Source organism: Lepisosteus platostomus, chromosome 2 (assembly GCF_059453375.1).
Source record: "Lepisosteus platostomus isolate fLepPlt1 chromosome 2, fLepPlt1.hap1, whole genome shotgun sequence".
NCBI classification, from domain to species: domain Eukaryota; kingdom Metazoa; phylum Chordata; class Actinopteri; order Semionotiformes; family Lepisosteidae; genus Lepisosteus; species Lepisosteus platostomus.
Genome location: NC_142612.1, coordinates 70319187 through 70342378, shown reverse-complemented (window position 1 = coordinate 70342378; position 23192 = coordinate 70319187). Strand labels below are relative to the sequence as shown.

At 38.3% G+C, this 23192-nt stretch overlaps 1 protein-coding gene across 2 annotated transcripts in view; it reads left to right on the top strand.

Moving 5' to 3' along the window:
* Positions 1-23192, top strand: part of LOC148676969 (glypican-5-like) — a 142337-nt gene that overhangs the window by 39330 nt on the left and 79815 nt on the right. For both annotated transcript variants that reach the window (XM_088616530.1, XM_088616523.1), the window contains one exon: positions 1441-1563. In XM_088616530.1, the coding sequence (XP_088472656.1) occupies positions 1441-1563 (123 nt within the window). The remainder of the gene's footprint in view (positions 1-1440; positions 1564-23192) is intronic.

The window sequence follows — 23192 nt, the reverse complement described above, 5'->3', positions numbered from 1 at the left end:
TGTCTCTGTCCTTGTCTGTGTTTGTGCTCTGTGAACAGTTGAGTTTCAGGGTTATTTTTAATTCAGCTTTCCCTTTGCTTATCCTTTCCCATTTGGAATATCCATCTCCAATTGAATCCCACAAAGGAGAGTGAAGGATTGCAGATCAATGCATATTCTCCTCCCTCTCACTTCCTGACCCCAATTATTTTGATCAGTTGATATTGCCCAGTTATTGAAGCCAGGAGGCTGGAGCTCAGCCCAGATATTCTCTTGTTGGCCTATACAGAAGCCTGTTCATAGACTTTTGTTGGCCAACAAACAATACCATTACTGCAGAGGAGAAGAATTGTGTTTTTTTTTCTGCCTTAGAGGACTGTACCATGCTGACTCTACCATGCACCACATATGTTTGAAAATGATCTGATTGCAATTCATAACCCTGGCGTTCCTCATAGAGCATATGGAAAGGAAAGGTTTTTATTTTCCAAGTTTACGTTCTCTTCAGATTACCGTTATTCCAGTGTTTGTAAAAGCTGACATTTAACGTTCCAGCTGGATGCACAGGAAGGAGCTGAATGCATAGGAAACCCTACTAAACCCTACTTGACGTATCTAAGTATGTTTGTAGTTGTCTCTCTGACTGCTGGTGTTTGCTTGTGTGTATTTATGTGTGAACAATAAACAAAGATGACAGTGCTTTAACCATAACAAGTGTTGAAATACTGCAAGATACAGTACATAAAAAGCTAGACGAATCTGACAGCCTTTTGTGTTCTTGCTATCTTGCATGTCATGTAATTAAAATCTAAAACATTGATACTATAATGCGATTAAAATATGAATAAAAAAACAAACATAATAAATATTTTGTCAGCTTCTCAGCACTCTCGATCAACTGCCAATCACACCATTGTTCATGGTTGCATTTATAGGTCTACTGACTTCCTTAAATTGAAATCTTAATTTCGGTTCTGTTGTCCTTGCTGTAATTATATTCCTTTTTTAATGATACAGTCATCTCTTAATAAAGAGCAGCTGTGTGGAGTAGTGAATAAGACTGGACCTATAACTGGACAGTTGTGGGTTAAATCCCAGGTGAGACAATGCTGTACCCCTCACCTGAATTGTTCCCATGAAATACCTGTTTGTATAAACAGCTGCAATTATAAGTTGCTTTGTATAGAAGAATCAGGCAAATAAATATAAATTCTAAGGATGTTTCCCTTGGGAGAGACCAAGTCTGTGTCGTCCAAGTTATAGTCTCACTATTACTTTTCTCAAACACTTCTCAAATGTTTTCAACAGTTTGTCACTCTTTTATGTGATACTTCATAATTCAAATACAGATGAATGGTACAGAAGCCGAGAGAAATGCATAGAAAGTAAGGCTTGTTTGGAGGGAAGTGGCTGACCTAACCAGTCCTGAGTGCCTCACCTTGTGTTCGTGCCATGTTTCAGGGAGTTTATGAGCTACATGCAGCGCTACAAGTCATTCTTCGCAACATTGCCTGAGATCCTGTGCGAGGGAGAGATGGTTCAAGATGGCTTCACCTGCTGGAGTGGCGAAGATGTGGTTGAGAGGTAGGGGGAGATTTTTCTTGAGGTGTTTTTTCTCGAGATGCTGGGAAAGCCAAGCACTGTTTCCAGCTAGAAAGCTCAGTCCTGGTCCTGGAGGGCTGTTGTGTCTACAGGTTTTCGGTCAAGCTGGGCTCATAACGACCTGAATCAGTTAATTGGTTTAAATGGACAGGTTTAATAGCTTCTCCCAGCTGGTGCTTCTTCAGTTGCTGGTGCTGCTACAAAACCTGCAGACACACGTTTGGACACCCCAGCTTTACAGTTTGATGACCCGTAGCAGAGTAAAATCACGTCCTCTTGTTTTGAAACCAGTTGTAAATAATATGAAGTTTCAATATTTGCAGAAGGCAAATGACAAAAACACAGAAAAGTCCATCAAAGTTGTTTTTTTTAAATGATCTGCATTTAGTTTGGAGAAGAAGAGCAAATGTAGGGAAAAATGTGTCCTATTAGGCAATTTGGAGGAAATTGAAAAGTCCTTGTAGAATCTTTAAAAAATATGTAGTTTCTAATCTCCGTACTGGTATTTTTTATTCTGTATTTCATCGCATAAAGAGGTCTCTGGAGAATTAGTTTTATTGCCTGTAATGCTCTTTTCTAAATGTCATTTCTGTACTGTATCAGAAAGTCTTCAGCTCATTTTGTTTAGATGCATTTAGTCTCTTGGTGTTAGTCAGACATTTTTTATGCCATTCTGAACAAGAAGGCAGTTAAATTTAATGCACCAACTCAGATGATGGATGGATCACACACTGTAGCAAATGTCCGCATAATAAACCATATTATGTCATCCAAATACAAGTGCTCTTAGAGTTATATAACTCTTTAGAGTTATAATGTATTTATCACAGACTAATGAAAAAAGAGTGTGGAATGTGAATAAACATGCTTGCATGAAACTGGGTTCAAAGAGTTATGTATTTCCATTAAATTTTAGATGTTAGTGTTTATTTTTCTTTCTTACTTAAAAAGAAAACTTAATGAGAACCTAAATCTCTGATATTCGCCCTAATAATTGTTTCAAACCCATTGAAACAATTGTAGTATTTTTTGTCAAAATTGTTTGACAAAAAGGAAATAGAAAAGCAAAAATGTCTTTGCTGGCAATAAAAAAATAGCAGATATATTTGTACAATAGTGAATAGAGCTCTGTGTGGGAGAGATTCATCATCTGCTATATACCTGAGACAATGTTTGTAAGACCTTCAGGTCACACAGTTATAAAGAAAGCATGGGAAATGTTTAAACATTATGTGGATATTGTTTTATATTTCTAATCATAACTACTGGATACAGCTGAACTTTGATGGGGCACAGGGTATGTTCTTGTTCTGTTTAAGTAATCTAAATCCACAGTATAAGTCCCTCATACTGTTTTGTTCACATCTAACTCTAAACTCATCAATTCAACTCAGCAATTGTGATCAAATTTCATGAGTTTAACTCTCGTCCTCACAAGGAGGTTATTTTAGACCATCCAGTTTTACTTATAGTGATACTTTCTGTGTCAAGTTTAGCCTTTGGTGACTTTGTCAAATCCAGCAGCAATAATGAGTGCAAGAGACATTGATGATGTCAGCCCAAGAGGCACTCAAATTTATACTTGGAGGGTCTACCCTGTGCAAATAAAGTCTCATTGACCCTTGTGAGAATGGAGGATAATCTGATAAATCTAGTAAGAAACATTCTTCTTTTATAGAGCCACATCTTTTATAAAGAAGAGACCAACATTTTTGTGTGGAACTGCATTATCAAATTCGTGTTGTTAGATTTTGCAACATATTAATTTCACATATCAAAGGTGTCAAATATTCTTCTTTGGTTCTATTCTGCGACCCTGGCTCCATTCATGAGAGAATGGAGACAAGCTCCCTCACATAGTCAATACAATTTTGAGTTTGAGTCTACAAACTGCCCGTTTCCCTGGCAACCACAGTCAGAAATAAATGAAAGTCAGCTACATTCATGAAATACAAAAACAAACTTTTTTGTGTTGTTTGACAATGTGATGTTTCTGTCCCTACGTGATTATATTAATCTATTTGTTTTCGGGGTAGTGTTTACATAATGTAGGTAGCACTTAGTCTGGACATTTTGTTAAGTGCTTATAAAGAAAGCAAAAGAATCTCCATTTCACCCCCTGGAATCCGTCCTGTCAGCTGCTGGTTAAATGGGAAGGCGAGCTAGTGCATCCCTTTCCAAAGAGTCTCAGGCACTGCATGCCTCTTGTTATAATTCCAAGAAATCTTTCTCACAATTCTGTTGTTTTAATATTAACAGTCTCAGAGTCTAAAGCTATTCCCCCAGAGCAGGAAAAAAGAATAAACAGAGAGTGTTTGCCTTTTCTACATTTGGCATTGACAGGCATGTCACTGGTCTCCTCCAAAAGGATGTGGTGTAACTAAGTAATTCTAAATTGGTATATATAAGTATATACTTCTGTCTGATAGTTCTGTACAGCACACATGGATAGTTACTATATACATAACTAGCAAATAACCTGGTGATCATTAGAATATAGAGGTTATTTTAGTCACAGTTTGTCTTGGTTTCTCTCAGAAACCCTACTGTGCGAGGTGGTTGTATGTGTTGTTAAAGCCTTGTCTCCATAAACATTGGAGCCCCACTCTACATTTTGTAGAAGTGAAGCCAGTTTAAGTGGTTGTAATTTCCCTCTGAGAGATATCTGTATTCTTTTACTCAAATAGCATCTGTGAGCCTAGGACACTGCAAGAAGCACTTATAAATGGCATACATAACTGAACTTCTTTCTCATTGAACCAAGGTGAATGCGCTGGCTGATCATCACTTCATTCCAGTTTTATTGAATACTGTAGCTAGTCTGAATGACCTGTTTGGAGTCCAAATTATCACTCATTGTCCTGGGGTTTTTGGAGAGGTGAGAAAGACCCTCCAATCTCTCCAAAGTTTATCGAACTGGGGATTGTCCAAGAAGAAACTGGTTGGGTTTGTACCCTGTCGCACAAATCCTGATGCCCAGAAACCTCTTGGCCAGGTGATCCACATTCTCATCGGGTTCAAGTTTGAACTGGGCTTTTATATGTCATGGTAAAAAAAACCAACTGATAATTATCTATATATGTGTGTAAATATAATGGATCATTGAAAGAGGAAGGTGAAAGCTGCATGTGATTGATCCTCAATGATCCTCATCTTATTCTCCTTGCACCTATTATAAAGTATTTGCTCCCTAGTCAGCAGCAGTACGTTTTTGGATATCTGCAACCATCTAAAATAATTTGCTTTCCATAAGATTTTATTTCTGAGTTGAGAATGTCTGAGTGTGCAGAGAGATAATGTAATACAATGTAATACAATGTAGCCTTATTGAAATATGCAACTAGAGTGATGTTGAGTTTTCCATCAACATCGTAGAATGTGGGTAAGCCATAGGATGTGAGGAAGGAATCTGTAGATTTGGGATTAGAGAACTGTGGGGGGAAGATGGCCTGGTTCCGGTCTTTAAAATGCTTTGAAACATTTTACTTCAACGTCTGAGCACTGCGTTGAATGCATGGAGTGCACAGATTGGCTGACAAAATTTTGTTTGTAAAAATCTGTATAATGCATTGTTTTCAAATTTTACTGATAGTAAACAGGAATGGGTTAATATAGTAATCAAAACAAAGAAGTTTAGTTCAAAAGTACACCCTAGTTAGAGAAAGGCTAATTAGAAACTTCACCAGTGGTTATGAAAATAGTTAAAACTTCGTAATGGAATAACTGAAATGAATTTTGGCAAAGCTAATTATAATGTCAAGGGTTGGTAACAACAAATTTACTGGCATTGTGAAGGTATTTACTCTATGAACATAAATATTTGTGTGTGCTGCAAGTTCAGCTGTTGTTTTTACTGTCCTGTTTCAAAGTCATCACATTTTTTCACTGAAAGTTGACAGTATAGAATAATATAGTAGTTAAAGAATAATTCCCCAAGAATTCATTATCAGGAATAACATGAATAACATAGGAGATAGGAGGGATAAGAATACCAATACTAAAAATAAACACCCAAATTAACATGTTTAAATTCCCATGTAGTATTAGAGACGTATGTGTAAAAAGTAGGAAGGTTTATAGCTAAATTTGTGGAATTGTGTTCTCACTGATTTATATCATTAAAGTATTTCACTGAAAGACATAAAGAACTTATTGAACTTAATACCATGTAGCACATTTGGTGTGCCTCAGTCTTGTTAATTTAAAGTCGCTGTTTGGTGAACTCAATGTAATGACATCATTGTGGATTAATATGTGGTTTTGTGGGCCCTGCCTCAAACTAATGACATTTCGTACTTTTACATTCTTACTTATTATCATTTAAAATTAAACCCTGCTGAGGTGGGGAGTTTTTTTGTATTTGTAATGGGCTTGTGCCTTTTAAAGGACAAAATAAAAGACTCAGTTTGCCTGACTTACTTCTGTATTTCTGAATATGCATTTGATTTGTCAGATGTACTATTTATTGTACATTGTACAGTGGTGAATTGAAAGAACATGTCAGTCTTGTCTTGGAGCTTAACATCCTCAACACATGTCTGCTGTCCTTCAAGCCAAGGCTTGACAAAAATGACACCTTTGAAAGGAAATAATATCTAATGGGTTAGCTTTACATCAGTTTCGGATCCAGTGCTCGGTTTGTAATGAGAAAAGGTTATGGAGCTTAGGCAATCATTTAATCTTAATCATTGAATTTTAAACTTGCTAGGACTGAATTTGAGGCAATAATATTAAGACAATAATTCTACTGTAAGTACTGATGTTATGTTGACAAGCACATGTTCTATGAGCATATTATATAAAAAGTAGATGGTACTAAAAATAATAAAAGAGCATCTGCAGGACAAACAGTGCTTGAATGCTTGAATATATACTCACCCCAGCTATTACCTCTCCTTTGTATAACTTCTGCTCGGGCTTTCAAAGAGAAGTCCAGCCGACCTGCAGTCTTCATAGAGGTCAAACAATTGACCAAAGGCTGAACAACCCAGAGATGTTGACATGAGTCTTCTGCAGTTTGGGTGGTGCTTGAATCTGCTAAGCCCACTGAAGAAGATTTTGTTGTGAATTATAAACAAAGGAGTCATACAAAAACAAAACTTTCTTAACAGAAGTGTCAGGCTGAGAGGTGCTGGGACCATGAACCTTCAAGGCTTGACATAGTGGGGCAAAAGCCCAGTGCAAATTAAGTACTGGTCCAGATCACATTTTCTACCTTGAGTATGCCTTTCCTGTATGAAAACAGGAAAATGTATAACAGAGCAGGGAACCACATTTGATGGGGATGACAGTTTTAATAGATACTTTATTCACTACTCTAATTTGAATGAAGTAAGAACTTCATGATTAAAAACGAAAAATAAAAAGAGACCATTGTTTTAGTGATCGTACTGCAGAATTGCACACATCTTGAGAGCTGCAGTAAGCAGTGTGTCTCTGTGGTGTAGGACATGCCCTTTTCTTCTGAGTGTCTTCAGTGGCATGCTCTTCTCCTAGTGTCTTTCGGCAGTGAGGTGTGGCTGTGAGAATGCAGTGGAAGAATGGGCCATTGTAGGACCATCACAAGGCCGGCCGGCTAGGGCACCCTTAAGTCAGCAAACAATGGTTTCCCTATTGAGACTCTGTGGGAAAACACAAACCTCTGCCTCCAAGCTGAGACAGGGAATGTGCCCTTAAATGGCAGAGGCCTTGGAGAGAAAGTAAAATCCTGTAGTGAAAACTAATCTCTGAGCATGTGTGCAAACAAAGGCCGTGGTCTGGCATACTGATACTGTCAGCCATTCAACCCCCCAGGCCCTGAGGAGACAATGCATACCAGCAGTCCCAGCTTACAGAGTGCTGCTATCACTCACTGACTGTCCTCATCTTTCACAAGCGCCTATGAGATACATTTAAGGGTGCTGACATTTATTGATGCCCTATATTTGAAACAGCATTACTTATTAACATAGTTAGGGTGTATTTTTGTAAATGAAGTTAGTGAAGCTATTATCCTCACATTTTCTGATTATTTGTTTGTTATATTCAAGCAAGCTGTATACATTATATTTGTATAGGTGTTTTACGATACACCATACCAATGATATGAATAATTAAATGATTTAAGTTACAGAACACCAAATCATTTTGAATAATAATAAATAATACAAGCTGGAAATGGCGTCAGCATGCGTAGGCTGCAAAGGTAAAGGTAAAGGTAAAGTAAAGGTTTATTCCACACCTGAAGAAGGCTCCATAGCCAAAAAGTTGTGTCTTTTCATTTCAGCATGGAATAAACCTTTATTTGTTCCATAATAAATAGTAGTCATTATGAAGTGATTTAAGACACAGGATACCAATACTCATGTCTTTAACCCAGGACTTCTGCAGTTGTAAACTTGTTAGATATACTTGGTGTTTTTTTAAAAAAAGCTTTCTTTTTGAGTTACAAACAGTGGTTGCTCTGTTTAGTATAGTGTCCGTATTGCGTAGCTTGAAGATAAGTCACAGTGTGAAGGCCAGTCACAGTGGCAAAACAAATATGCACAGCCTGTGCATGCTGATGCAGCTGCCCACTCAGACTTCATGAAATGAATATGTGTGTATTTAAACACATATTGTCAGAAACCCTTTGAAATTGAAAGGTTAGATTAGATAAATATTGAAGGCAAAGTAGACAGGATACTCAAACATCACCTCCTTGTCCAAAGGTGAGGGAGCAATTGTCTTAGTTGAAAAAGCTATTTGACAAAATATCCATATCTATTTTGTTTTTCAGCAGAGGAGTGAGTACAGTACATGCACACAGACACACCTGATAGCATTCAGGATGTGTATGGCTACTTTCTTGACAATTGCTTTATAGCATTTAATGATAAGTGGTAAATTGCTGCCTGAAAGTGGATTTGTGTTATTACAGGGATGTAGTAGCAGGAATTAACAATCCTGGCCCAGGAGGGCTGGTATGTTTTCAGGTTTTTATCCCAACACTGCTCTTAATAACATAAATTGGTTAGCCTTGAAAAAACCTGGAAAACTGGCAAAACACATATACATTGTTGTATATAGTCTACACCTGTTGAAAAGAGTTCACTTGAGATATATACCTGGATAATTGATTATAATTGTAATTATTGAATGCATGGAATGTTCAGATTTTCACCAGGGATTTGTATTTGTATGAAAGGGAGTGCTGATGGTTGGTGGCTCGGCCTGGAATTGTACTTTATGTGAATAAGACATATGGCGTTTTGTTTGTTTGTTTGTTTGCTTGTTTGTTTGGATTCAGCTTTAGTAAAGAAAACTAGGCATGGGTCTGTTTGCTTTTCCATCAGTGTCAGAATGTTTGAATGTGCAAATGTTTCCAAATGTCCATCCTGAGGTGGGTGTAGTCTACAAAGGGTATGGAACATAATTTAACTAAATTGTGACAAGGTAAAGGTCCAGATACAGTATGGCAGTGAGCCATTTCTTAAATGTTTCCATTAATCTTTCAAAGCAATCTTGAGTTAAGATAATAGATTAATTATGAATTACCAATTAAATGAAACTTACTGGGCAACTTGTAGGTTTTCCTGAAATATAAAAACAATTAGAGGCAGCACATTGTAAATCACACAACCTTTGACACTTTGAACTACCCATTTGTAGTACATCTATACTGTGTGAATGTAAGTCTGAAAGGTGTTCCTTTTATGATGTGTAGAAGCCAGTTTATCTTGACAAACTGTCAGTAATCATCTATTGCAAAGACATTCGAATTTCCCCATCTACCTTAAAAAACCTGGAATCCTTTTTTAGATAATAGAAATATAGAGCTATGATTTGAATAGATAAATATTGGCTGTAGTACACTATCAAACATTTAACATTTAATTGAGAGTCTGTAGGCTGTCTTGAACCATTAATGATGCTCAAGTTCTTAATGATTTGACATTCCTAAAATTAATATTTTACCTAACATATTACACATTTAAATGCACCTTCCATGCATTGTTACACAGTACAGTACTTGCTGACAGAAAAGCAAAAGAACAGGTTGACTAGAGTCTAGCACAGGCAGTGAACCTCAGGTGTCTTGTGCAACTTGGAGGGTTGGATTACAGCGAGCATGCTTTTGTGTGCGTGTAAGGGAGAGGGATTCTGGAGTGGTGTCTGATGAGCTTATGGAGGGCAAGGGAGGGCACCCTACTGTCAGGAGATTGAGCATCATCTGGTTCTTCATACTGTTGACTTTCACAAGGGCCATTATGGCCTGTTAAAGAGGTACATGTAGATAGATGACAAATGATCTCTGTGCAGTTGTTTTAGTATGTGATACAGGGTTGCCGGAAGTCAACAAAATAAAGACTTTTGAATAGATTCAGCTGGAGTTTGTGTCCTTGAGAATGAATAGGTTTATGAACATCAGAGCTTAAAAAAGTGCAATTTAATCAGAAAGATTTGTGTATATAAGGCTTGCCACTTTAAGAAAAAAGCTTTTTTTTTCAGAAAAAAAAGTTTGTCTTTTGTTGGGTTCTCAGGGTCTATGGAAAACATTGGCATATGTTCATTGTAAACTTGACAAAATTTCTTGCTGGAAGTGGCAGGACTTGTACAGTATATTAATGATGTGCACATAACAGGATAAACTTTATTGGAAATTGTTTATGCTCTCCTAGGTCTTGAGAATCAAATGCAAATTTAGTACTCAAGCACTTATAGCATTGATAAGTAATGACTGATTACTTTTCCACCTTATTGGTTACGCTAACAACAGTGTACCTGAAGCATTATGTATTTATAATGCTCTAACAAAATATTGCAAATCAGTATTAGAAAAGACTGACAGACCACAAGCTACAAAGCACAGTAAACCGACTGGATATTTTTTAAACTTAATTTCAGCTATGATGCCTTAGGAAAGGAAGCAAGTTGTTCTGAATTAAGGCAATGTGAACACTAATTAGCTCTGGCTGTTGCACAATGCTAGAAAACAGCTGTCTATAAAGACTCTTAATTCCATTTTGGATTAAGTCAAAAATAATTAGCATTTCCCTAATTCATACTGACTTGCTTACTTTAAAAAATGCACCTGAAAGGTATTCCTTATAAGATATTTGAATGTTGATTTCCCTGATCAATGTGTAGACGTGTTGATGAGCCCTGTTAAGTGTGTAACCGCACCTCATGTCTCTAGCTTTGATTTTATAAGAGCAAAATAGACATCAGGAGACTTCTTCTAGTTTTGTGAAAAGACCAATAATATGAACTATTAATATTCAAATTCTTTTAATATCTATATTGTTTCTATTATATTCATCTACCACCAGCTGTCTATGCTGATAACTTCATGCTCCAATTAAAACCCCTTTTTGGAGCACGGTCTCAAAATTCATCTGTTAATAAAAGAAGACAATGAGAGTCTGACACAGCCTCCGAATGCTTCACATTTTTATCAGGTTATGACAATCCATTTGTTTACCGCAGACATCTGGAATCTATTCTGATGTTGAAGGCAGGAGGGGGGCTGAGAATAGTCTCTCAGAGCTGATCTCAAATCTTTCTCACTTGCACACGCAGACTTATAGCCTTGCAGTTACACTCCTCTGCTCTTAATTCAATTCACTTACATATTAGCATGCACACAATCACTGCATCTCAAACAAGCTTTCACATACACATAATCATGCATTACTCTTAAGTACAGCACAGTTAACATAAGGATCAAAGTTAATCCTTGCATTCTCATGCAGAGAATCGGATATAGTCATGTGTTTGGAATTTCACAATTATTGAAAGTAATTGTGGTAAATTTGCATGGTATTTTTGGTTTTTCTCTGGGTGCTTAATGCTTAGACCATGCATTTACAGTACTTTGCTTTTCAGTGGTTTTTCATGGTGTGTATAATGTTTTACCATATCCGGGCATCTTTGTCCGTGATGCTCTCAGTGTTAAGATACACTTTATTCTGCTTTTACCATGGCTAGTTAGAGTAAGCTTTTACAAGCTGCTACTGCTGATTTCACAGAAAATTGTATTTTTGCCTTTCTCAACTGTTCTGTATGTCTTGGCAGACTGATGTCTCAGATTGTTGCATCTGTGTTCATGTGGCCTTTCGACATAAGATCTGAGTTTGAGGGCAGTAACTAGTGCATAGGTCAGAGAGCAATGTGCATGTCTCAATAAGACAACAGTGTCCTGCTTGGCGAGGAGCTGACAGCCTGGTTGCTATAGCTGCTTCTATAGCAGCTCTGTGAGTGCTGGCTGTGTGGCTGGTGGGAGAAAGTGAGATCTGGCACTGGAGTGTACAGCCTTGGAAGTCACTGAATAATGGGAGAACACGACTCTGCTGTAATGATGGTGTCTCTGCCCTCTTCCTGGTGGTATGTTGTGGCCCTGGTTGTTTTCTTCTCTAATCAGCGGTCACTGATTTTGATGTACACCCTGTAAGAAGGCTGATATGGGCTTGACTAATAATTTAAAAAAAAATGTGAGGACCTGTGGCAAAAGTGATTTAATTCAGTTGAGATGAAAGGTCAAATGTTAAAAAGGGAGGTGTGGGTGATCTTAAAATGGTACAGCCTTGTCACGATCTTCACTCGCAGTACTTTCCAGAAAGTCTGTTCTCTTGATGAAGTTGATGTTTTTGCTGAAAGCCCTGAAGTCAGTCTGTTTTTCTATAATGGAAGAATTCAGCAGGAGGTGAGAGTAATTCTACCACATGGCCTATTCACATCTAATGCATCATAAAATGAGTGAGGAGACAAGGGTACACGTGGGGAGAAGGAGTTGTCTGTGCACTGTTCTGCCCTGCGTGTCAGCAGCCACAGGGCAGATATCCTGCCAGTACCTCGCTTTATTACAAGCATGTGGCTGACATGTTTTGCTGACATTTCAAATTGCAGTCTGCCTTGGTCATCACTTGCTTTTGCAAAGCATTAACCTTCGCTCATTAGCTCTTAGTGATATTCATTGTAAAAAAATAATTACGTTAATTAAAACAGAGGTCGGTGGGGCAGTATTTGTACGAAGAAAGAACAGTGAAAAAGCTTTGCCACGTCTTATTCCAGATAAGAGACAAAACCCTCTCCACCCTGTGCCCCACTTCCCCCTCTGCCCTTCTGCTGCATTGACTGAACTGATGGGGAGCCCTTTCCTTCGGCCCATGTGCTGTGGGTATCCGTTCTGTGACTCGGGATCCTTCCTGCTCTTTCCTTGCACAGCCCCCTGGCCCTTGGACACAGTTACGGCAGTAGCAGGGAGAAGTGTACTTCGACACCCCAGTTCCCACAGGACACAGCTCTTCCTACTAATCTGGAACAGAGGGTATTCCACAGCTATCGGGTTTCTGGTGTCCGGAGCTAGGCTCCACACTTGACAGCCTTGACTGTTTTGTAACAACAGGCTTCTCTGCGTGTGCTTGGGCTAATAGGCGTAGCCGGTGCAGGCCAAACACAATGGAATGCTTATCTCACTGCGTGAATAGTGTTTATGTATATTCCGTGTCTCTTCCATCTATTTAGTGTAACATTTGTGGGGTAAGAAAAGCTCAGCAATAAAGATGGCCAAGCTCCAGTGTTGAACTGTCATCAGATTTCCACTGCAGGTTTTTATAGCTCCTGATCTATACATTATATACTATACCTTGATATTCTGTATAGAGAAATTTGTGCCTGAACATGTTAGTCTTTTTATTAGAAACATTTATAAGATTTTCTTATCCTGAAGAAGACCAATGAAAAAAACAGCATATTGTCTGAAGTGTTGACTTTGAAGTGAATCACTCCTTAGCGGGAACAACATTACGTACTGTTCAAGTGTCTGACATTGTTTTCAGTTGTCATGCCAATTGATAACACCATTTAGAACAAGCTGTAGAGTAGGTGCACAAATTATATAAAAGAATTGTACAGATTGTCAAAAGGATACATTTTATCTTTTGATTTTTTGAAGTGCTACCTCACTTACAGTTGAGATTTTGTTAATTGTTTTTAAGGGGTAGTTTCTATTTTCTATGGGCAGCCCATACATATATCACAAAATTCCAACCAATCATCAGTTGTCAGAATTATCTGCATTGTAAAAGATTTGCATGCTAGTTTGGAAATGATTATAACTTTCCCTGGATTCTCCATCTGTATAAGTGCCTGCCAAATCCTGGACCTAGTAGAGAGATTAAGTCACACAAACGGAGCATATGACCATTATAAATTAATGTACTATTACCAGTCTTGTCCCAAACGGCCTCAGTGTACAATCCAGAGGAATACTGAAAAAGAATATATTTCATTATTGATGACAACACTTTAAAAACAGTGAGTTCTTTTTTCCTCTGTCCTCTATGTCATGCGAAACGACTTCTGGAGCAAATACTGGTGCACATGTGAGGCAGTTGATATCCTCTCTTCAAGTCTTCACCCTTAGTTTCATTAATCTATTCAGTCACTTTTATCCATCATGTTATTTGACAATAACTCCAGGCATGCAACCTCAGACAGGTGGCTACACTAGGATGTTAAACAAATGTTTGAAATGGAGCCTTGTGCTCCGTTGAAGTAAGTGAAAGGCAAAGACCTGTTTTTTTCTTAAAGGAATTGCAACGTACTAACCTTTATGAGACCAGGATGAAGAGCTTAGTGATTGAAGGTAAAAAAAACTTCCGCTGTATTCTTCTCAGGATATGTTTCTCAACTTCTTCGTAAAGTGTTCTTGAGAACAGGTGTCCTTGAAAGACTAGCACAGGGCTGAAGAGTGAGATTTATAGCCCCAAAGGCAGTGTCAATGTTTTTGCTTTCTGGGGCGTTGGAAAAGAGTTTTCCCTCACAAGGCCTCATCCACTGGTTTTCTAGCCCCCCTTTGCAACTTTTACTTTCCTGGAGGTGATGGTGGTCGGGGTAGGGGGGTAGGTATGATCACAATTTATGGGATTGCAGGGGTTCAGGGCCTGAACCAGAGATAACATGTCTCACTTGACACTTGTCTTGTGGAAAAGATCCCTCATGTGTAGCCTGGGGCTGGAGGTTGAAGTATTTTCTTCTTATGATGTGGAAACCCCCGAACTAGAAGGTTGGCTTGGTGGAGGGATGTTTCAGATTGAAGCATGGTTAAAGTGATCTAGTGGAATACTTTATTTTAGAGAAAAAAATGAAATCCTATATAGAAGGATGAACAGTTATACTGGTAACCGTGGCAATACTCAGCACATACAAAAAAAAAACAGCAGCAGCAACAACAACATCAAAAAAGGGAACCTTTGAGCACTTAAGTCTGTAGAGCCTGTAAACACTGGTCGTCATGGTTTCTGGGAGCATGGTCCGGGCTCTTCTAGGGAGGGGGCCGAACCAGAAAAGCTCTGAGCCATTGTCATGCAAATGGGATTCCAAGACATATCTCAAATACATGCACAGCGTATTTGCCCCTTTTCCCCTGCCTGCCAATGTCTCTGTGGCTTTTTTCTTCTGTTGCCCGGTTGCACAACATGGAGGATGCCAGTATCACATGCACTGGGCTCTTTTGAGCAAAGTGGTAAGTGCTGCCCAACTCTCCTTTGAACTTTCTCTATGGCTGAACTTGCTTGCTTGGCACTTGCTTCTTTAGCAGAGGCTGTGTTTAATATACTGAAAGGGCTGCAAGAGACCCCATTCTGAGATCCTGGGACTTGTACAGGTCATGGAGATGAAAAACTTTATTAATATGTTCCCTGATTGTTTTCCACTCAAATCAATCTACAGGGAACTATAACTATACTGGCTGTCGAGGAGAGCTGGCAGATGTTCTGAGCATAAAGGATCTTAGAAATGTGCATAAACCTTTTTATATAATCAATTACAAATTTTATTATCTCAATGTATGCACGCTGTTTGAGCTATAATACTTATTAGAATGACTTGTGAGATTTTAATTTTTGGCACTCAAAATGCTGTGCATTAAAGGGCATACTGGGACATAATTAAGGAAAAAATGAATAACAGATCCAAGCATGGTTCAGTAATTTTTTGTTTTTTTTCCACATTGCTTGCGTTTAATCATGTCCATTTCTGGGTTAAGAAATATGTCCCTACTTTAATCAGAGCATCAGTTAATAGGAAGACAAGTCTGCCAAATCTCTCACATCAAATGACTTTTTAATGTCATGTCATGCTCATATGCTAAAGTTCTCAAATGTATTTTCCTGCAGTCATTCAGGCATCGCTTTCTTTCAAGAGGGATAAGGAAAAAATCCCCCCTCAAAGAGCCAGTGCTTCTCAACATATTACATTTTTCCTTTGAATTTCCCTCTTAAGGATTGACAAACTTCCTGATTATTAAGAAGGTACGTTACTTAATCTTGTTTTGGAATGTAAAGTCTCTTACACTCACTGAAACGCAGCAAACTTTTTTAAAGTTGCAAGAAGACTTAAGCGGTCCGTTTGATTAAATTTTATGATCTGTTAAATTGTGTACTATACAAACAGTGCACTCTTAGTTAAATGGAATTGAGCTGTAACGTAATAAAGAAGCATCACCATTGATAAATAGGATATAAAAAGGATCTATTCTGATTTATATGCAATCAGAACTTTTTTAAATGTTCCATGTAAATGCAAAATAACACTGCAGTCACCAATCATTAAGATATAAAACTGCATACAGGTATATATTTAGTGGTGTTCAAATTGTGCTCAAGGTGGAAGAGATCCATGAATGATGTACAAATGACCAAACAAACCAGATGGGACAAATGGTCTCCTCTGTTTTATATTCATTCTTATGTTCTAAGTGCCACCTTCTATGAGCTCTCAGCAGTGTGGCTCATGACGTGATACAGTCACAATGCTTCTTAAGTGTCTTTGCACTATATACCCTCCAATAAATGACCTCCTTACAGTATCTTACAGTACAGGCAAAACATTTTCAGTGAAGATTCCAGCAAAACTCAGTCCTTCCCCAATCTGTGCACAAGACTAACATTGCTTCGCTGCTTAGAGCGTATGAGGTTTTATGTCGTCATTTCGGTTTCATCTTCTGGCACGTAGATTTCAGATTGGCACGTAGGACGGGCAGGTGGCTAGACAGCCCCAATTCCCATCCCTGCCAAACTGGGGCTTCTACATGCCACTGGCCCACCGCGCCGCCTGCCCACCCCCACGTCTGGAACATGGATAGGCCCTGCTGACTGATGGTGTCGATGCCCACACTGCTGCCTCCTCTGATGAATGATTCCAGGGTGCCTCTGTTGCTGCCAGTCAGTCCTGATAGGGCTGTGGGGGAGAGCTACTGCTGGGATTGAATGTTTTCCTCTTCATGTGCTGCTGGGCTGTTCCACTGTACTCTACTGTGACGGCCATCCCCAGACGTACTTTAATGAGTGTGAAACAAGGGGTTTTTGAGGGACCTGTTCAGATTTTAACTTATCAAAAGGGTAAAAGAATCAAGTAGACCTTTAATTAGATAAATATGTACTGTTACCATGTACATTGTAACTTTCATTCCATAGTAACAACAAAGCCTGAAGCTGTGTTAGTTTCATTTTATTACTTTAATCTATTATAAAGTGCTAAATGTTACTAAGAAAATTTTAATCAGCTATCCATTACATTACCCAAATATGTATATTATTACTATATGAGGCTTCCATGAAATTTGGCTTTTTTATCCAATATCTTGTGAAAGTTTGATTATTCTTTTAAACCAACGCAATTGCAATTATTATTGATACACAAGTGGTATTCCTATTACAAGACATTACAACATTTCACTTTGTATTTTAGGAATATATTTAACTTGGTACTTTAGGAATGTTTTTAAGGTGAATTTTCTGTCTACTTTTTAAATTCAAGTAGCAGTCCATCTGGTAAATTCAGGTTACATAGTCTGTAACAGCAGCACATTCCAAACTCCTATTGTCAGTATGTTTTTACTGAAACTCAGTTCCACTTCAGACCTATTCATATCCCAGGTGCAATAGGAACCAAAACCATCTTTTAACAGAATGAGTCATGGATTACATCTTGTTTCCTTAAAATCCAAAATTGTTACACACTAATCATGATGGTGTAGTGGTATTCCACAGAGCAAAGTCATATTTCAGTAAATAATTGTGAATAATACTTTTCGATTAATAATTGAAGTCCACTATATAGAAGGGTCACATTTATTCACATCTTCAAGTATTCCTTTAAATAAAAGCTATCGCAAGGTGGCACAGTGGCATTGTGGTTAGCATGGCTGCCTTGCAGCACTGGGTTCAATTCTGGACCGAGGGTGCTAAGACTTCATGTTCTCCTTGCAATTTAGTGGTTTGCCTCTGGGTTCTCTGGTTACCACCCACAGTTCAGAGATATACTGGCAGCTATGGTCTTCGTGAACAATTCGCCCCAGGTGCAAGTGTGCGTGTTTGTGCCTGCGTGTACACCCTGCAATGGACTGGCATCCTGTGCAGGATAGGGTTGCAGGGGACCCGGAGTCTGAAATTGGATGGAATGGTTTAGAAAATGGATGGATGGAAGGAAAATCCAACACAAATCTTAGCTGAGGAGGTCTGAGCTCTTAGGAAATGATCAATTGGGAGATGTAGTACAGTATATGTTCTATGAATGTCATGCATATATGGAAACATAAACAGTATACATATATAAACATATAGCATATATATTATTATATCTTGTTTTATGAATATTAAGAATGGTACTGTGAGGGGGGTAGCAGCAAATGAACTGCCCTATGATGAGCTCCTGTACTGAGCTAGAGGGTATTCAGAGCCTAAACTGCCACCACCTGTGAACCATTACTTAAGGTGGGGTCTCGTGCCCTTTGATCTTGCCTACCTCTCCCATGTTCTTCTGTTTCCTGGCAATACCTCAGAGCTCCACTCAGAAGCTCAGCACTTCACAGGAACAGTGATCCTGTTTTCTGGCCATCTGCATGGTTGAAACACACATGCCAGCGAATACGATTCCTGGGAAGTATCTTCTGAGCTCGGGGAGGAAATGAATTGTTGTAAGAATACCTTTATTAAACCAGCTTTACTGCCTACTGCATGCCTTTGGATCTTGCAGACTCTACCATGTGGTCTTTTGTGTTCGGATGGCCACGGTCCTTTGAGAAAATCATCTTGAGCTGATTTTTCCCTTCTTGCCAGAGGGAATGGAATTTCCTGTGCTCCTTTTGGATTCCCAGCTGACATAATCACCCAGGGTTTAAAGCAGAAATGCTTCCAACACGAGGCTTCAGCATGAACACAAAATGGAAGAACTTTATTTACCATTCACTTCCCAGACTTATCTGGCTCCACAGTCGTCATACTGCACTTTCATTACCCATTTAAAATAAGTGCTTTGTACTCTTTTGTGAAGCTGTGTCAGTTGTCTAAGGATGCTGTGTGCCCTTAACCACATTAGAGATAGGCCTTATTTTGTGAGGCATTCAAACTGTCAGGTTGCTCTGAAGGACTCTTAGTTTTACTGCCTAGCTTGACCCAGTCCACAGTAATCTGTGTCTTCTTGGCATGTTAGCCAAAGGTCTCAGGGACTATGCAAAATTAGCCTGAAATTCCTTAGCTTGCCCCTTCCCTCCTGTAGTTGCAGTAGTGGAATTCTCCTGCTCTTGAAGTGTCAGGCAGGTTGCGTGTGTTAAGAGCTTGCCCACTCTTCTCTGCATGTCACTGCCCCAAACTTTTCACCTCTGACAGTTTAGCGATCCATCTGAAAGCTTATTTAACACTGCCACCTGCTGGACACTGTGTATTGCATACAGAGCTTTTCAAGCTACTTGTGACTAGTAAGACTACTATACTGTACATGTGGCGTGAACTGTACTCATTATTTTTATGTTAACTAATAATGAGGATTGCAATTAACATCCCAGTATTTAACTTTGACAACAGTACAGGATCCTTTGAAAAAACATTTTTCCCTTAATCATTATTCATCATTATTTTTTCTTTTGTTGAAGACTCTCCATTTCATGAGTGGACTGTCACAGCAGCCTCATGAACTGTACCCGATTGACCTCAGTTTCACTGAAGACCGAATCACTTCCACAAAGTTGCATTTCATTGTCTTTAATGCTCAAAATGATGCAGTTTCTTAGACTGGTGTGATGGCAGTGTTGAGAGATGCTTGTTCTCATTTTGTAGGCCTCTTTACTGGGAAGTTTAATTGCTTAAAATAAACCACATTATTGAATCATCACATATCTGTGCCAAGCCTCGTTGAACATAACATCCTATTTATAAACAATAAGATGGCCATTCTGCCAATTTAGCTGATTTGCTTTATAGTAACTTATTGATCTGGTCAGTTTTTTTAAAGAAGTGGTGGCAACAGCCTTGGTGACATGGATGGGTAGCTTGTTCTATACTCCCACATCCCTTGTGTAAAAAAAGTGCTTCCTGTTCTGTTTAAATGCACTTGCCTGTAGGTTCCAGTTGTGTTGCCTGATTTCTGTATGACCCCCAAATATTCACTGCAGGCATGGTGCTTAATTTATTTTACTATTTTTAATGGCTACTTTACATCTCTCATAAAAGTGTTAAATAGAAAGAAGTGTGGTTATTTAAAAATCATCCCTCTTACAGAAAGGGTATTTAGTTTTAGAGAACATCTCCTGAGGTTCCCTTTACTTATTCCCTCATTCTATCACTTTACTCCCTGTTTCAGTATAGGTTTTCCATCCCCACTTTATTAAAATTGATATTTAAAAGTATATCAGATAAGTATGTATAATAAGAATGCAGCTCCATTCTTGAGTCCAGAATTCTTCTGTTTTGCTTTTGTTTGTTAAAAGTTAATGCTTTTCTATAAGTACTGTAGGTGTCCACTACACAAGAAGGTGTTTACGTCCAGATGCCAAAAGAAACTTCAACAGATTTTTCTTAGTAGTAATGGAGTCTTGAGCAAGCATATACAGTACACAGTATATCCTTAGTTCACTCTTGAATGGACAGCTGCTTGATAATATCACATCCACTTCAGTGCTTCAGAGATCCATGTGCACTCTGCTGAAACAGAGTTTGTCTTAGTATGCTGCAGCTGTCTCAGAAATCTGAGAATGTGCCATCTTAATCAAGAGGTTTCACAAAATCGAAATGCATTTTAGTGTTGTCCATGTAGTATGTAGGCGAAAAATATTCTATATTTGAACATTTTAAGAAGTAAAGGTTAATTCCTTGCGGAAAAGTAGAAAGGACAAGGAAACACAATGTTTCAACTTCCTCTTTCTACTTTCCAGCGTGGAATTAACCATCACTTATTCCTTTGCAGCCAACACATGCTGATGTAACTCCTTACATGAACCTAAACATTTTAACTATTCAAGGGAATTTAGCTCCTTATTCAAGGAGTCAAAATTGTAGAAGATTCTGTTGCAACCTTCCCTTTTTCTGGCGGAAAAAAATATTTGCACATAGAGTTAACGTAATTTTAATGATAAATGTTCAGTTAAATTATTCGCATATACTTTAAGGCCACTTATAGGTTAAATTAAAGCCCCTGGTGGCATAATTCTCCCAGCGGCTGTTTGTTTTATCTCTAAATCATTTCCACATGTTCTGCTTTCCAATTTCTCTTCTTTTGAGTAGAACATACTGTAAATGGTGGAGCAACACAGCTTAAATTAGACACGTTTACTACTTTTAAAATGGACACTTCTGTATGAGAATTTTCACATTCATCACCTAGTATCTTTCTACTATAGCCTAATTGAGTATTGCAAGATTCTAATTCTCTGTGGTGTGTTGTGCAGAATAGTTTACTGGTGGTCCAAATCTAATATAGTGCCCTTAAAAGGGAAATACGCCTGGATGTGACTTGAAATGCAGTTTTTATGTACAGTTAGAATCGTATAATTATGGAAGGATGTACAAAGTAGTGAAATGGTTACCAGTAAAATCACAGAACTGCAGTTATTGTATGCCAATTATGATTGATTTAACCCTCAAGCATGTGTGTGCATACTTCCAATCTTTAAAATCATACTTTAAAGTCACATGTCTCTCAGTCTGATTCTGTTTAGGACTATGAGTCTAAACTGCAGCTCCATGGTGTCTGATAGTCTGCAATCTTAGTTCATTCCAAATGTTTCCCACATTTCCACTGTGTGGGTGCATGGGACTGATCTGACGGTAGTGGCTTTCTGCCTCTGCTGGTATAAATATTATTGCAGCTATTTCCTTGTGGGCAGGGCAGTGTGTTTCAGCTGGTCCTCAGCTCAATAGCCAGACTTTAAATGCTGTGGTTTCCAACAAAGAAAATTGCTGCGTGTCAGGATACAAGCAATGATGTTAGCAAAATACTTCCGTCATGTGTTTCCAGTCTTGGAGCTGTGGTGGGGCCAGGCGACAGGACTCCTGATTGTGCTGATTGCTGTTGTGTTAAATGAATATTTCGCTCAGGTGTTTACCAAGCAAGGAAAAGATAACATGCCCCGGTCTTGTTCCTCTGGAAAGTTCCACATTAAATAATATTAATGTAGAAGAGGCTGATGTCTTAGAGGTACTAGATCAGATACTGTAAATCACCAGAGCCTGATGATTTCCATGACTTTCGATCTGTACTTAAGGAAATTAGATGTTATTCATAGACTAATAAAACTCTTCCAGAACTCTCAAGACAGAAGTAATGCCCACTGGCTGGAAAATTTCTAATATAGTGCCCATTTATTTGAAGGGTAGTAATTATAATTATAGACCAAGTAGTCTGTCTTCTATCATAAGCAAGATTATGAAAACAGTAATTAAAGTTAAAACAGTGGATTATCTGCATGGCAATAGGACTCTAAGAGATATCCAGCTTGGCTTTTGAAAAGGTACAGTAGGTCTTGCTGTACATATTAGAATTATTTGAACATGCAACAGCAGAAATGAATACAAACACAGCTTAGGATATAGCAGATGTATAGCATATTTATATTTTTAGAAGGCTTTTGATAAAGTTCCTCACAGGATTAATTCTTAAACTGCAGGCAGTGGATATTCAAGATAATTCATGTACTGGGATTAAGAAGCAGTTAATGGGCAGGAAGTTTTTGTACAGATAAGAACTAAGTGCTTGAATTGGGGTGATTAGCGATGTATCACAAGAATATGTATTTTGGAATGATCTAGAATGGTATACTAGCAAACCTGTAAAGTTTGCAGATTATGCCAAACAATGAGGATTAACAAACACTTTAGAAATGACCAAATAAATTCATAAGGATTTAGACCACATTCAAGACCACACAAACACCTGACAGATGATGTTTAATGTGGACAAGTACTTGGTGTTGCAAACAGGTAACAGAAACATGAAGCACAAAACATGAAAAAGAGCTGGAAGGGGCTACATATGAGAAAAGAAACAAGTAATAGGTTTATTCCATGCTGAAAAAAAGAAGAAAGAGAACACAACGTTTCGGCCGTGGAACCTTCTTCAGGTGTGAAATGAGAAAAGAAAGATGTTTGACCCTTCATTTTATTGTTTGCAATTAAAAGGCAAACAATGCCAGGATATATAGTTAAAAGAGTGGAATCCAAATCAACAGATGTTATGTTAAAATGGTACAGCACCACAGTGAGACCTCATTAAGAATACTCCTCATGGAAATGCATTTCCTCCTGAGAACAGGAGGCATGTCTTTACCTAAAGGGTTATGGGAGTACGGAACAAGGTATCCAGCCAAGTTGTTTTTT